At 37.2% G+C, this 15,154-nt stretch overlaps 1 protein-coding gene across 3 annotated transcripts in view; it reads right to left on the reverse strand.

Annotated features, from left to right (window-relative positions):
• Positions 1–15,154, reverse strand: part of CNTN5 (contactin 5) — a 680,570-nt gene that overhangs the window by 53,208 nt on the left and 612,208 nt on the right. For all 3 annotated transcript variants that reach the window (XM_014966120.1, XM_014966118.1, XM_014966119.1), the window contains exons 15-16: positions 13,767–13,942; positions 1,237–1,357 (exon numbers count right to left, since the gene is read on the reverse strand). In XM_014966120.1, the coding sequence (XP_014821606.1) occupies positions 1,237–1,357; positions 13,767–13,942 (297 nt within the window). The remainder of the gene's footprint in view (positions 1–1,236; positions 1,358–13,766; positions 13,943–15,154) is intronic.

Here is a 15,154-nt window from a genome sequence, read left to right on the forward strand (position 1 = left end):
AAAATCAAACACTGTAACACAAAGCCTGAAAACATGAGCACTTAGTATTGCACAAAGCAAGGGAGATGCACAGAAGTTGAATAATACACTGCAGCAAATGCACTTTTTTGCTGCTTCCTAGCTGCAGTGTCTGCCATTGAAATATCAAAGGGTAGATTCAGGCCAGTAGGTTCCCATTGGCTTTGGTGTAAGGATATAACAGAAAGCAGAATTGATTAAGAAAGGAAAATAAGTATTTGCTATAGGGATTTCTCTCCCTCTAGGTCTTATTTGTTTTGTTTTTTTTTTTTTTTTTTTTTTTTTTTTAATCTGGAGTTCTGGAGTTGTTCAAATATTAATAAAATATCTACCTTGATTTATTCTTTAAAAAAATGTATAATCCACAGTAAGGTTAACCAGCTGTGCTACCTAGCAGGGATTCATCTATCGTGGCATTGCAGGACCCACCATTTGCAATGCCAGTGGACTGTAAGCCCTTGAGTCCCATCAGGCACTGAGCACACACGTGCATGCACACACACACACACACACAAGTAGTGCAGAATGCAGAAATTCTCTGCTTAACAGAATGCACATATGGTACTAACACCCTGCTTTATTGTAAGCTCGCTGATATGGTCTGGGATCCTGCAGGACAATGACTCTGTGTTCCTGTGTATAACCAGGAACGTTAATTGGCAAGTAAAGGACCTCAATGGGCAATGGACTGGGTCTAAAGATGCCATCAAAATTTGGCAATAAAAAAAAAATTTGAAAAAACCCAAATCATTTTCATATTAGGGGGCTTTTGGTTCATTGTTCATATCTATAATTTTGTAAAACACTGCATTCTCTTAGGAAGTGAATGAATATTCCCAAACCCGAGAGAATGGCTTGACCGTAAGATGAAATGCAAAGCATCACATAAAAAAGCACAGAACTCATCTTACCTACCTTACACAGGCCTGTGAATGCCAATTGTCTACATTTTAACTAATCTGGTATACCTTTTGTGCTATTACGTCTCTTAAGACTGTACATCCATTAACTGTCTTTTGTTTCTCATTGTCATGTCTGCAGGTCACTTTATGGTGAAACTGCTTTCAAAGACAGTAGGTCAAGCACAGATGTTTTCATTAGTGTAAAGTCTGAAGAATAATGTATAGCACAGGTATCCCTGAAGCCTGTGTATTTAAATGCCCTGATACAACAGTTTCTGGTGATTGTGTTTACAAGTGGCACTATGAGCATACTCACCCCTAACAAGCAGCTCCGTCTCGTCTGACACGGTGTCCGCTGCGGTCTGGACCCTGCAGCCGTATCTCCCGGCGTGCATCAGGAGGATGTTCCTGATCATCAAATCTGCAGAGGACGCTTGCTGAAACAGGGATGAAGTGCCAGTTTAAAAGTCACTAAATCTGTGTTGAAGATAGTTCACAAGAGTATTTTGTGCAGTGTGAGAAACTCATGATTGCAACTTTCTTCTTACAACATTTTTGTGCCCTGATACCCTCCTTTGAGGATTATCAGAATACTGCATTTATCCAGTTATTAATAAGGATTAAAGAAGAGGATTTCAACTTTTTAATAACTTTGACTTTACTTAAAGCACACTGTGCATATTTGCATGCTCAAAGAAAATTCTTCCAAACTAACACAAAGAAATTCATTAAGGAGATGAACAGAAATACTTTTGATGCAATCCTTGGTGTTAAAAAAGTCCTCCTGGATATGAAAGGCTCTTTCTTCCTGTTCCTCTTCCATAAAATGCAGTGACATTTGGAATATGTCTCTCTATTGTAATGAAATTAAGATTACTTAAAAGATAATGTTGATTGATTTTTATTGACATAGGGGAAATTAATACTAAATGTGACTGAGGAAATATGAACGGATTTTCATTTTTACTCTTGAAAACTGTATATATTTAAATCTGAAACCTGCAATCCCTGGATAAGTGTACCCAGAGAATCAGTTATATTTTTAGTATTCTAGCCAAGAACAATTACAATGTCACAAAATCATGAGGATAAAAGAGAAAATTCAAGCAATAATATTTGATTTGGATGTACAAAAGCATTCTTGTATCTAAAACTTACTGGAGTCAATAAATGTTGCTCCATCAGATTTAGTGAGCCCAAGTCTTACTATGGTATTATGTTTGTACATGTTGATACTTCTTAGCTGTCCTGGAAATACATTACTGACTCCACTTCGACTCATATTATCCTGTTTTTTTGGCACATACTTATTCTGTGCTCAGGTAGTTGCACTCAGATCTTTATCTTTCTCAATCATTCACAAGTTATTAGTTCCCACTTTATAACCAGTTGTCCATATGTGCATGACCTTGTGTTTTGAAGTATTAAATTTCTTGTCTGTTCCCATGTGTTATTTTCATCATCTGCTGTATTGGTAATATATCCAATTTTGTACCATACAATTGTAATTTGCATACTTTTATGTTTTATGCCAAGGTCATTAAAGATAAGATGAAATAGGATTGGTTCCAAGATCCCATCTTCTATAATTTATTTTTTTCTTTCTAGGCAGAAAAAAATCCTTTTCAGCACATCTTGGCACATTTTCTTCAGCCAATTGTCTCTTCATTTGCATTTTTGGAGCAGAGCTTATCCTAATCCATGTCGAACCAAGCCAAAATCTTTACCAAAGGATATTCACATGCAAAGAAGGAAAAGAGAGGTGGGCCATCAAGGCTGCTTGTCCAAAATGAATGTGGGCATGATCTATATCTTAATAACCCTGAAGATCTAAGAGTGTGAATACAACGGTAACGTTTTGCCTTCTGAGGTGGCCTCATTAATGATGTTGCTAGAGGGAAGATACTCAGACCAGTCAGGCCATAATGCAATTCTTATATTCTTGCTCTGGTGCATCAGAAATCACAGCAGTGGAAAAAAATATCTGAGTACTCTGCAGCTCCAAATGCAAAAGAAGAGCACACACTCCTACCAGGAGTCAACTCCAGGATACGCATTTTTTAAGTTCTCTAGTACAGCAGCATTTACTAGCCATTGAAACATGGGTTGCTCAAGATCATTAGTGATTCTGGTACAAAGCCTTAGCTATTAGAATGATAAGACCAGTCTCAGTCCACATTTGTCCTCTCTTGAGGGTAATTTATATTAAATGTGTGTTTTGTTGTTAAGTGGAAGGAAAAGCATAATGGATAGCAACTGCCTGGTTTGACTGCTCAGGAGCTATTAAAAATCTTGGCTGTCACTCTGACTTCCAGAGGGTTCATGACTATGTGAATCCTAATATTCTTACCAGGAAAAATATATGCATTTCATCTGCAAACTTGTGTAGCTGGGCAGACAAGCAGCAATTGAAGGAATTGTTGCTGTAAGTGGAGACCAGTGCAGCACAATAGATCCCCATAAAACATTTACATTTATTCAAGCGTAACAGGATATGCAGCCAGCATTGCTTAGGATGTGTGGGTGGAAAGAAATTAAACTCACAGTGTTTCATACAGATGGATATATGCACAGCCATTAGATTCTTGATCAGGGAAATAATGAGACATTTTAGCTTCCTTTTAGATAAGTAGGAGCTATGTTTGACCAGGACCTCTAAAAAATACCATATTACTTGCTGTTCAGTGGTATTTATAAAGTGATCTTTATGAATTTTACAGTCTCTTCCAAGTCTTTGAAGACGGATTGTTTTGTTGATCAGTTTATCCTGTAATGAGGGGTTCAAGGCGACCCCAAGGCCTAGTGGGGTTAAAATGATATGCTGGCCTTCCAAATCTTAAAAAAAATTCCTTACCATGTCATTGCAACTGCTACTTGAATTTGAGTGATTACATCCAGTTTAAAAAAAACTGCTAAGTGGGAATGCAGTAGAGACTCCATTTATAAAAGTATCTAAGGTTGAAACCTTTGTATTCTGCTTTTAGTCTTCTCTTGGTGGAAAAAGACAAAAACAAAAGCTAAAGCTTCCCCTTTATGGAAGACAAAAACTGGGTGACATAGATGCAAACAGCACAGAAAGATCTCTCATCTGGCCTAACATGAGTTAGAGCAGCCTGGTGTATCAGCAACCACACGGTCCCAATATTATTAATGTTGAAATTAGTGGTACTTAAATTTATTTATCTACATCTAAATTTCAACTTTATTAAGTGTATGTTTTTAAAAGCTGCTTTTTAATCCACTAATTTTATGCTCTTCTGTGACAAGGCATATTTTTCTATAAGTGCAATATGTCAAAGTAGCATTTTATTAGAAAAATCCTTATTCCTTGGTGTTCTGAATATTATATATTACCCATTTAGCTAAGTATCAGAAGTATTTATATTTGTTCAGTACGAACTTCTACTGTGTGGCATATAACATGTACTTTACTCAAGCTAAGGCTTAAAAACAAAACAAAACAAATAGGCTTAACAGCCAACTTCTAATGATTTTAAGGAAAACTGAATGTAACCTTCAAGGCCAGTATCAGCTATGGACCTACTGTAAAACTGAACACACTCCTGGTCTTCATTAAGCAGTGAATAAATAATAATAAATCTGTTGAACTTATCTGTTATAACTAATGGATCTCTCTAGGACAACAAATTATTATATAATTCATATTATGCTCCTGAGTGTCCCATTCATCAGGTTCTGGGCAGCTCCAGTGCTGAGTGCTGTGTCAAGATATTGTCCTCTCTGCTCCAGCGTGGCATGTTATCTCGGGTCATAGTCATGTCTGCAATGTAATTAGGTTTACCTGCAAGGTATTGCTTGAAGTAATTTTTCACAAGAACTGGTGCCATCTAAATATAGCATTTCCTTTTGATGTGGAGATACTTCCCCAAACTCAAAAAGGCTCCAAGGAGCATGTAATATGCATGCTTCGCTCAATGAGAATCACCGTGTTGGATTTGTTTTTTGTGCCTGTTGCTCTAATGTTGGGGATTTGCAGAGAGCAGAAAAACACAAACTTGCAGAGGGCTCACTGTTGGTGAATAAATATTTCTTCAGCCATCCCATATCCCCACAGAGAGGAAGTTGTGTGGATTTTTTCCTTTCCATTTCATAAATCTCAAGAGGTTGTGAGTGACTTTGCAGTAAAGTAACTTTTACATACGGTTCTTCAAGTGAAGAGAATTGCACTTACGTTTCCTGCGAGAGGGAGTTCATTATCTTGAGCCAGTTGCTAGGAAACCTCCCTGTTAATCTGTCCATTCATTTGCTGAGTTTTTATCTCTAAACCAAGGTGGTTCTCTGAGTATCCAACCTTTTTTTTTTAAGACTTTGCAGAAGAACAAGCTATAATCTGCCTACATTTGAAATGGACCTCACAGTTACACCGAAGACCACATTTTTAACATCTACTAAGTCTTTTGTTTACTTTCTCCTGCCTCTTCCATGGAAGAATTAAAAATTGCTTTGGTTATTACACAGTTTATCACATATGTTCAAACTAGAGAACTGTATGTGGAAAATATATATGAAACCTAGGAACCTTAAATCATCCTCTTGTCATTATATCAATCCGAGCCGTCATTTAATCTGTTTCTAGTGATGCTCATTTTCCATGTTGTTCATTGTACTTCCCTTCCACACTCCAACTGCAGTTCTGTGAACATAGCTGATTTATCTTGGGAAAAGGTACAAAAAGGCAAGGAAGTTCAAAATACTGGGTAGTCAATAGAGATGATGTGGTGACTCGCAGCTCTCAGCTTCTGCACTGCAAAGACCCGGTGTCTAGAAAGGCTGCCTATTATTGTACCCAGGATTCAGGTTGGGAACTCAGCCTGGGCTACATGCAGTGAAAATTGTTTCTGTGCTTGGGAAGACTCTCTCTGAAAAGAGTAGTGAGATGATTATAAATTATATGATTCAATGAAAGCTTAAATCAATGGGAAAAAAGAGTGGGCGAACATTGACTGCCATTGCAGGAAAACTTTTATGATGAAAGCCTAGGGGGTATTTGAGTCATTTCTTGACTATGACTACAGGGGTTTACTGAGGCTCGCTGGCTGACATCTAAATCTGACAGTGAGAGGTGAAGATTCTTTCCTACAAAGTGGTTTCTATACAGAAGAGAATGCTTGGGTAGTACAAAAAGCTTGAAAAGTTCCTAAACTTTTTGTAAGGTCAGATTCTTTATAAATAGAGAACAGTAAAACAATGAACTATAATTAAATGGGACTGAGATTTGATTTTAAACAAGACTGACCTGGGCTGTTAATGCTATCTTATTCAGCTTAAATGATTACTTAAAATAGATGGATATTTTTACAGATCACACCCAAGTTAGGTGAATTCCTGACTCATACATTATTTGAGTTAGCAAAATAGCCTTTATTAATAAAATTTAGTATGATTTAATTGAAAAATGATTTCACAGTTGAATTGTGATGGTTTGACGTATTTTTTGTTTATTTTTATTTTTTTATCTGAAGCAAATTAATGGTCCTACCGAATAACCTCATGGCAATGTTAGTTTTGTACCACCAACAGCAAGTGAAAAATAATAATACAATAAAGTTCTTTTAAATTATGCTGACAATTTACATGTACATTATGATAGATGGTTGGCTTCAAGCCAACTTCTGTTTATAATGCATTTAGGACTATGTCAGTGCCATTTCATGCAAATTCTCAGGTTTGAACACATCAACCACTTGCCTGTTTACCACTCATGATGTTTACAAATTGCAAATATTTGATCTGTTAAAAAGCAGCAGATTTCTCTGTTGAGATAGTAATAAAGGAAAATTATATTTTGAGTTCTGTCTTTTAGTCATATAAGCACATTTGTAACAAAGAAGATGAAATTATCGTTACTGGTTTTGTTGTGATTAATGTTATGTGCTAGTATAATAACGGTAGTATAGTAGTATCCAGGTTGGTGCAGGTTGACCGAAGGATACCTGAGAATACACAAGTTGCATTTTTCACATCTATAAGCAATAAAAAAAAAGTATTCAAGGTTTTCAGGCTTGTGGACCCATAAGAATTATCCAGGGGACATATGTAACCTTCCAGTGGCAGTATTTTTGAGCAGTTTGCATAAAGAAAGGAAGAATAATGAAAAAAGTTGTTTTGGGTGAGCACTGGTGGTTGGGGAGTGGATGCCAGAGGGTGCTGGGGTGTTGGGAGTGGATAGGGATGACTTAAAAATGCAGCTTGAATTGCTTCAAATGTGTTTGATTCGTTTAATTGAGAGAAGGAAGAGACAGAGATGAAATTAAAGGAGTATCAGATGGCAGCTAGTGTGTCATGTACTGAGGTAGTTTTGTGAAATCTAGGGGTTAAAGAAAACATAGAAAAAATATTGAAAGTGGGAAGGAATGGGAAAAAAGATGGGATATGAAATGGCAAGAGAGGTCCACTCCATACTGCTAAATTTGGGTTCAGTATCTGAGTTGTTATTACCAGGAGAAAAAAGGAAGGAAAGACTGAACAATATGGGGTACCTGTGCTCCTCTTTAAAGATGCAAAAAGAGGGAAAAGAAGAGCATGGAGCTACACATATGATTTGAGTGGAAGGGTGCTGATAGCGATGAATGAAGATGACAGAAATGAAAGCAAACCCCGTCTGGGCCAAGTGTGCCATATTGAGAAGATCAAAACAGGAAGGATAAAGAGCAGGCACGTGACTTTTTATTATTTCATTAGTGTGCTGCATGAAGGATGTAACAGCTACAAGTGAGGAGAGATTTATTAGAAGGGTCCATAGATGGCACCCATCAACTCTAGCAAAAAAAGCTACCTAGGTGAGAAATAAAAAAGGTAATGAGGAGAGAGAGAAAAAAAAAGAAAATGGAAAACTCTTCCTGGTGGCCGGCCAGAAAGAGTATTCTCCTCTTGAGGCTCTCTTCAGTGCAGTAGGTGGTGATAGGGAAGATGGGGAGGGTTATTTTTTGCCTTTTTTTTTCCTAGTTTTGTAACCTTTTCTTCCGGACCTACTCAAACTTCCTATATGTTAATGTTGTTTGGAATACATTAATTAAGAGCAATTGTTACATAGTGGTTGATTGTTAAGTTTCTAAGCACGTCTATTGTTAGATAATGTTCATTAAGTATTTACAGGTCTATTATCTGCTTTGCTGCACACTGTGGTTTGGCTTACAAAAGAATAGACAAAGAAAGGGGGCAGGAGGGAGGACTGAGTTTCAAGCCAGTAGGAGCTTCTTCCCATGAGACCCCACCATAACAACATGATTGAGGTTTGCCAGTGCAAGACCAGAGGAACAAAACAAGATCAGCAATGTAAGAACTGCAAGGGAGAAATACTGCCAGGTAGGCTCTAGGAAACACCCCACAACATGTTGGGAGAAAGGTTACAGAGCAGCAAGGGGAAAGGAGACAGCAGAGCTGCAAATGGAAGGCCTTAGTTATAGTAAGGCTGATATTGATCAGGTGTTCAAACAATCCTATGTGATGTTATAACCCAGATTAACATGCAGTTAAATGATCCACCAGTGACAAGTAAATAGGGGAAAGAATGGACTGTCATGAAATATCTTTTATTTACCCCAAGGTTTGTCTTTTTAGAATGTTTCTTGTAAACAGGGGAAATACAAAATACCTTAGTAGAATAAACCATAAAAAGTATGTGACTGTATTTCACGACTTTTTTATTACTTTTATTTTAAATAGTAATTGGTATTCAGGAATGTTAAGAGACTAGATTTTCCAAAATGCTTCGTTATCTCCTGTCTCCAAAGTAAAATTAAATAGAGGAGATGTTACTGATAATTTTTTTCCCTTGCTCTCTATTCATATCCAAAGCCAGAAGCACTTGGGCACTCCAGTTTACGTACTTGTTTCACTCTAGAAAATATTCAGTGTCCCATTCTAAAGCAGCATGCAGGTATGTCTATCAATTCAGTCAGTTCACTGGGACTGTTTGTATCCTGGAAGCAATACATGGTAAAGTGGTCCTCATTGTGTTCAAATTTTGATTTGTAGTTACCAGTCATAAAACACACATTTATAAGATTTTTGACCAGAAATACTTATCTCATTTTGTACCCTCCCTAGTTTACAAGAAATTTGTGCTAGCAAAAGGCAAAATGAATTTTTTATTTTGAAACTGCTTCTGATCACTCAAGTGTTTAACTACTGTAGCGTGACAAATGGGCAAAATCTGGTAATGAGCATAGGGCTGAAGTATCTGGAGATTTCGGTTGACAGCAATGGCTGTGTTGAGCCTCTTCCATCAGCAGGAAAGTATTGCGACAAACAGTGAAACAAATTGACAGCAATGAGGTTGATATAGCAGCATTCTCATGAACAGAAATTCTCTGTGCATAGAGCACATATCTTCTACAAGACTTTTGACAACTATTGCTGTTTTCCTCGGTGTGGGGAGGAGGAAGTGTGTTAAATAAAATCCCAATTCAATTAGCCTTGTCTGGTTTTATGTCTAATAAAGAGGAAAGACACTATTATTAACAGCCTGCTGTTTTAATTGATTCCATGTAGTGTAGCATATAGTGCTGCCTATTTAGAAAATGCCTAGGAAATGTTAATATTAACTTCTGATATATGATTAAAGTACTACAACAAAGTAGAGACTTGAGAATGTAAGGAAAAGTGCAAAGTCATGCTCTCTCACAGGTTTTAAGTTATCAGATTGAAGTCTTGAGTGCTAGACAGTACTTAATGTATTGTCTAATCTGTATCTACTGGCTTTTTCTAAGTAGATTTCAATTCGCTTCCATGTGAACAAATGATCACTGTAAAATATAACATGACAAGTTGTGCTTACTGCTTCCCATGGTGGCAGTTTCAGTTAATATCAAAGACCAAGAAGATATTGAGACTAAATCACTTTCCTGAGTCTAAAAGGTACTCATGCAGGTCAATGTGATGGACACTTAGAGCAATGCTGCTGCTTACCAGTCTGTGGATAACCACAATAAATCACTTTGCTTGGCTGCCATAAAAACAGTACCAGCTTTCAAACACAGAGTTGTAATGATGATAGCTGGATTAAAATCTATTTGCAAAATCAGACATCTTTAGCTAGAAAAGGGATATCTCCAGGACAAAATGAGGGTGGACATCTTAGAAAATTCTGAATAGAATTTTGAACAGGACTTCTGGATTTGGCACGAAAGACAGAAGATCAAAGTTACCCTGCTAAAAGCAAGCACATCTGTATTTGCTGTGCTCAAGAGCTCACTGGTGTTGCTAGAAGTAAATCTTGGCAAATCAGACTTCCATGCAAAATTCTATTAACTAAGCAGATTACCTCTCACAGACCCTAAAATGGTATCGAATCTTTTGGTAGACAAAGTAAGACTTTTCCAATGCCAAAGGGTTCTGGGTATATCTAACCCTTTGCATTGTTGTTCTGCTACCAAGTCTACTGTGGAGTTATACATAAACAATATTTGGGATGTTTTCCTCTCCTAGAGTACAATCTGCAGCTGTAATCCCAGTGGAGTTTGGTCTCTTTTCCTTAATATTTCCTTCATGCACAGCTTTTTTCAGCTCAACACCCTTATCATACTTATCCTCTTGCTAGGAAAGTTCCTGAAGTCCCTAAATTGCTATAGGAACCAAATCCTTGATAGGTCAGTAAATAATAGCAAAATCATCTTCAATTTCTATAGAAATTAGTTCTCAGTATGAAAAATAATAACTTTTTTTTTGGTGCAAAAGCTAGAGATATAATTTAAAAGAAGAAAAGCAATATGTGTTATTAAGAGAAGCTTTTAATTTTCCTTTTAATTACTAGGGAGCTTGTAATTTTAGCAAGTTGAAATTTATCTGCAACCCAAATAAATGTCACTTTGGTGATAGGTTTTATAACATCACATTAAGCACCAGAATGTTTACCATATTAACACCTGGGTCTGCCACAGTGAAAGTATGCGAAATGCAATCAATGGTTGACAGTCACAGAATCACAGAATGATATGGGGTTGGAAGGGACCTCTGGAGATCATCTAGTCCAACCCCCCTGCCAAAGCAGGTCCACCTAGAGCAGGTTGCACAGGAACGTGTCCAGGTAGGTTTTGAATGTCTTCAGAGAAGGAGACTCCACCACCTCCCTGGGCAGCCTGTTCCAGTGCTCTGCCACCCTCAAAGTGAAGAAATTCCTCCTCATGTTTATATGGAACTTCTTATGTTCGAGTTTGTGCCCATTCCTTCTTGTCCTGTCAAATGTGACCATGGCTTTTGTTCAAATTCCTTTCTTCTGCATTCTTAAACCTGTGTCTTTATCTCATTATGTATCACTCCCTAAAAACAGGATAGGTTAAAGCAGCTTACGTGATATGAGGAAACACAAGAGTTTTATTTTATCTTGCTTTCCCCTGGTACCTGGTCATGCTTTAGGTTTTAACAAAGTAAATAAATATATTTTCATTTTCATGATTATTTGCACATGCTTATGTGGTTAACAGAAATAATATTGAAACAAAATTGACAACATTCCACAAAGGAGTAGTTATGGAAATTATAGAGTTTTGTGTCATAACACACAAACATTGCTGTATGACCACAAATGTTACTTTAGAGTTTTGCATCTCTCAACTGACATTCATCTTCATGCAAAAATCAAGATATGCCTTTTGGTGAATGGAGATCTAAAAATATTTTAACTACTACTTTCAAAGAGGGCGAAGGTTGTGTCATATTGTTTCTAACAGCATTCAGAAAATTTCAGTGAGGATTATCCTAACAGGGTGATGTTTTAGTATCTGTTCTGAAAAGGAGTTTCCCCCCGCATCCTGCCTGTAATGTATTAATAGATATTTTCAGCCCTCTTTCAGTTGATCCAAGGTTACTCTTCCATTTTCATTTTAGAGTGAAAACCAGACAAGAAAGGTCTTGACATTTAAATGTGTTAGGAACGCAAGTAAATGAGCATGGCCTGACAATCTCTTGTGCAAGCAATCTTGTAAAGGCAAATGAAGCTAGTCCAGTCTAAAAATATCAGGGTCTGATGCTTCATTTTGGTGTTTCTTTAGAGTTGCATAGTGTTTCACTATTTCAGCCCTGGTTTAACAGTGACAAGGCAGGATCTAATTTTGTAGTATTTTGCAAAGTATGCAATGCGTTCTTTTCAGCCTGATTTTATTTTCTGATTAGCTGAAGTTTGCTGTTTGTAAAAAAGTATTGAGCATTGACTCCATTATGAGTGACTAATACTATTTTCACTTCATAAAGTAGCAGTGACTCTTTAGCAACACAATGAGAAGGAAGTCTTAAGCTCATATTAAAATAGCTGGTTAAATCTGCTAGGTTTTGGCAAAATTTTAGTCCTGTCAGTACAATAAAAGGAAACAGTAATTCCAGTGAGTTTTGCATGAATATTTGCCTGAAAATAGTCCCAGTGTGTCATCTACCAGGTTCTCACTTTGTATGAGCCTTATTTCTATCAATTTGAAGGCTTTCTCTGGTACAAACAAAATTCATGAAGAATTCTTTTCGAAAAATCTACAAAATCCTGTTTTCATAAAACAAATGAAATTATATTAAATTAACTTTACTTTGACAGGAGAAAAGACTTTGGAAATTTCCTAGCCTGAGGATTTTCCCCAGCAATTAGAAATTTCCTTCATCATAGAATATTCTGAAATGCACTGAAGGAACCCTGTAACGCATTTTAGATCTCAAATTTTTGGAAATGATTTGAAGTTAAATTGTAATCATAGGAATTTTTCTGAAATATAGGAATGTTTTAATCCTGAAGATAAAAAAAAAAAAATAGTTTTACTTCCTATGTCTTTAGAGCTGGATTTTGAGTATTGAACTTCCTCAGATGAAGGTAAGTATGCTAAGAACCTTCACAGCTTATATATATTACTAATGTTTTTAAATTAAAAAATTTATTGAAGTAAAACCAAATTTAAAAAACAAACAAACAAACAAAAATGAACAAAAACCAAACCACATCACAAAGTGAATATAGTATAACTTCCATAAAGGCAAGCAGAAGAATAAATTGATAGCAGCTGACAAGATTTTAAATGCAAAGTTAACTTCACTACATTGTACTCAAATTAGATACATTAACTTTTAAAATTTTCTGACCTTTGTGAGCTTCATTTTTCTCTGTTAACATAGCATGGACATTTGATTTACATTTCATTAGTGGGAAGATTGAGTTAAATGACTGTAGATTCGATTTCCAAATTTGTTCATATTAAGATTTTTTTTTCTATTGAGAGAACTTCCAGCCATTTCACATGTAACAGGTTTGAATTACTTTATCATACCATTTGATCATATTAAATCATTTTTGAATCAAGAGGTAATATTTGGAATTGGTATGCGTATTTTTCCATAGGATTCATACTGACTTGAATAAGGATTGCACAGCTAGAACCTACCTCATGCAGGGGAATTTGAAAATAAAGTATGCTCCTTGATATTCAGATATTAAAATATATGCTAGGCAAGTATGCTAGGCAAGTAAAAAACATTGGGAGGTGAGGACATTCCAAAATCCATGTTATCTGTGAGAAAGACATCAATGCTTATAACAGCATCCTTTCTATATTAAAATCATCAGAAGAATGTCAGGAGGATTTGATTCAAACTACTTTCTGTTCCCTCCCTAAGATCATCAGATGCCTCACTAATAATAGGGTGCATAAGTATACATTCAATACCTTCTTGATAAAACTACATGAAGTAGTTCTAGTGACCTGCAGTTTGCTCCTAGCTAACGTGTCTTTCCAACATCAGTGAAAAAAGGTATTTTTCAATTTAGTCAGATTTTGCTAGATGAGAGACTCATAAAAGCACACAAATTTCTATCAGTTCACAAAACACAGAGACAATTGCATGGTCACTTACTGCCTTGATGCTTTCAAAGTGTCCACCTTCTTTTTCAAAGTCAATTGGATGCCCATTGAGTGTCCAATAGAAAGTGACATCTAGTGTGCTGTCATGAAGGGCTTTGCAACTAAGGACAATGCTTTCTCCGACTGTTAACTCTATCTTCTTGGGAGTCAGCTCTATTCTTGTAGGTTCTTGAAATATAGAAGGTTTAAAAAGATTTAGGTGGAAGTCTAGTTATAGAGCAAGGTCAAAATAACATGATTGAATTCTGCTTAGTCTACTCAGAGCTTACATTTATTATTTGTTTCAAATACATAGTGTCAAATATTGAAATATATTCATAATGCACACAAAGACATGACAGTGGTGAACAGAATCATAGAATCATAGAATGGTTTAGGTTGGAAGGGACCTTAAAGATCATCGCGTTCCAACACCCCTGCCACGGGCAGGGACAACTCCCACTAGAGCAGGTTGCTCAAGGCCCCATCCAGCCTGGCCTTGAACACTTCCAGAGATGGGTTATCCACAGCTTCTCTGGGCAACTTGTTCCAGTTCCTCACCACCCTCACAGCAAAGAATTTCTTCCTAATATCTAACCTAAATCTACTTCTTTCAGTTTAAAACTATTACTCCTTGTTGTATCACTACAGTCTCTGATAAAGAGTCCCTCCTCATCTTTCCTCGAGGGCCTCTTTAAGTATTAGAAGGCCACTCTCCCCAGAGCCTTCTCTTCCTCAACTCTCTCAGCCTGTCTTCATAGGAGAGGTGCTTCACCCCTCTGACCATCTTCATTGTCCTCCTCTGGATGGAGTCCAACAGGTCCATGTCCTTTTTACGTTTGAGGGCCCCAGAATTCTACGTAGTACTCCAGGTGGGGTCTCATGAGAGTGGAGTAGAGGGGCAAAATCCCATCCCTTGACCTGCTGGCCACGCTTCTTTTGATGTAGCCCAGGATATGAATGACTTTCTGGGCTGTGAGCACACGTTGCCAGCTCATGTTGAGCTTCTCATCCACCTTTACTGCCAAGTCCTTCTCCTCAGGACTGCTGTCAATCCATTCTCCACCCAGTCTGTATTTATGCTTGAGATTACCCTGACGCACATGCGGGACCATGACTTCTCAAATAGGATAGACTGGCTTAGCAACATCTTCCGCCAGTTCCATCAGGACCTGTGGATGCATTTCATCAGGTGCTATGGGTTTGTGCACTTTCAGGTACCTTAGATGGTTTTTAACCCATTTTTTCTCCTACAGTAGGGAGTTCCTCATTCTCCCAGTCCCTGCCTTTGCCTTCTGTGACTTGGGCCGTTTGGCTAGAGCACTTGCCAGTGAAGACGAAGGCAAAATAGTCACTGACTACCTCAGCCTTCTCCATATCCCAGGCAACCAGCTAATCTGT

The sequence above is a fragment of the Calidris pugnax genome, unplaced genomic scaffold (assembly GCF_001431845.1).
Source record: "Calidris pugnax isolate Ruff unplaced genomic scaffold, ASM143184v1 scaffold20, whole genome shotgun sequence".
Classification (NCBI taxonomy): domain Eukaryota; kingdom Metazoa; phylum Chordata; class Aves; order Charadriiformes; family Scolopacidae; genus Calidris; species Calidris pugnax.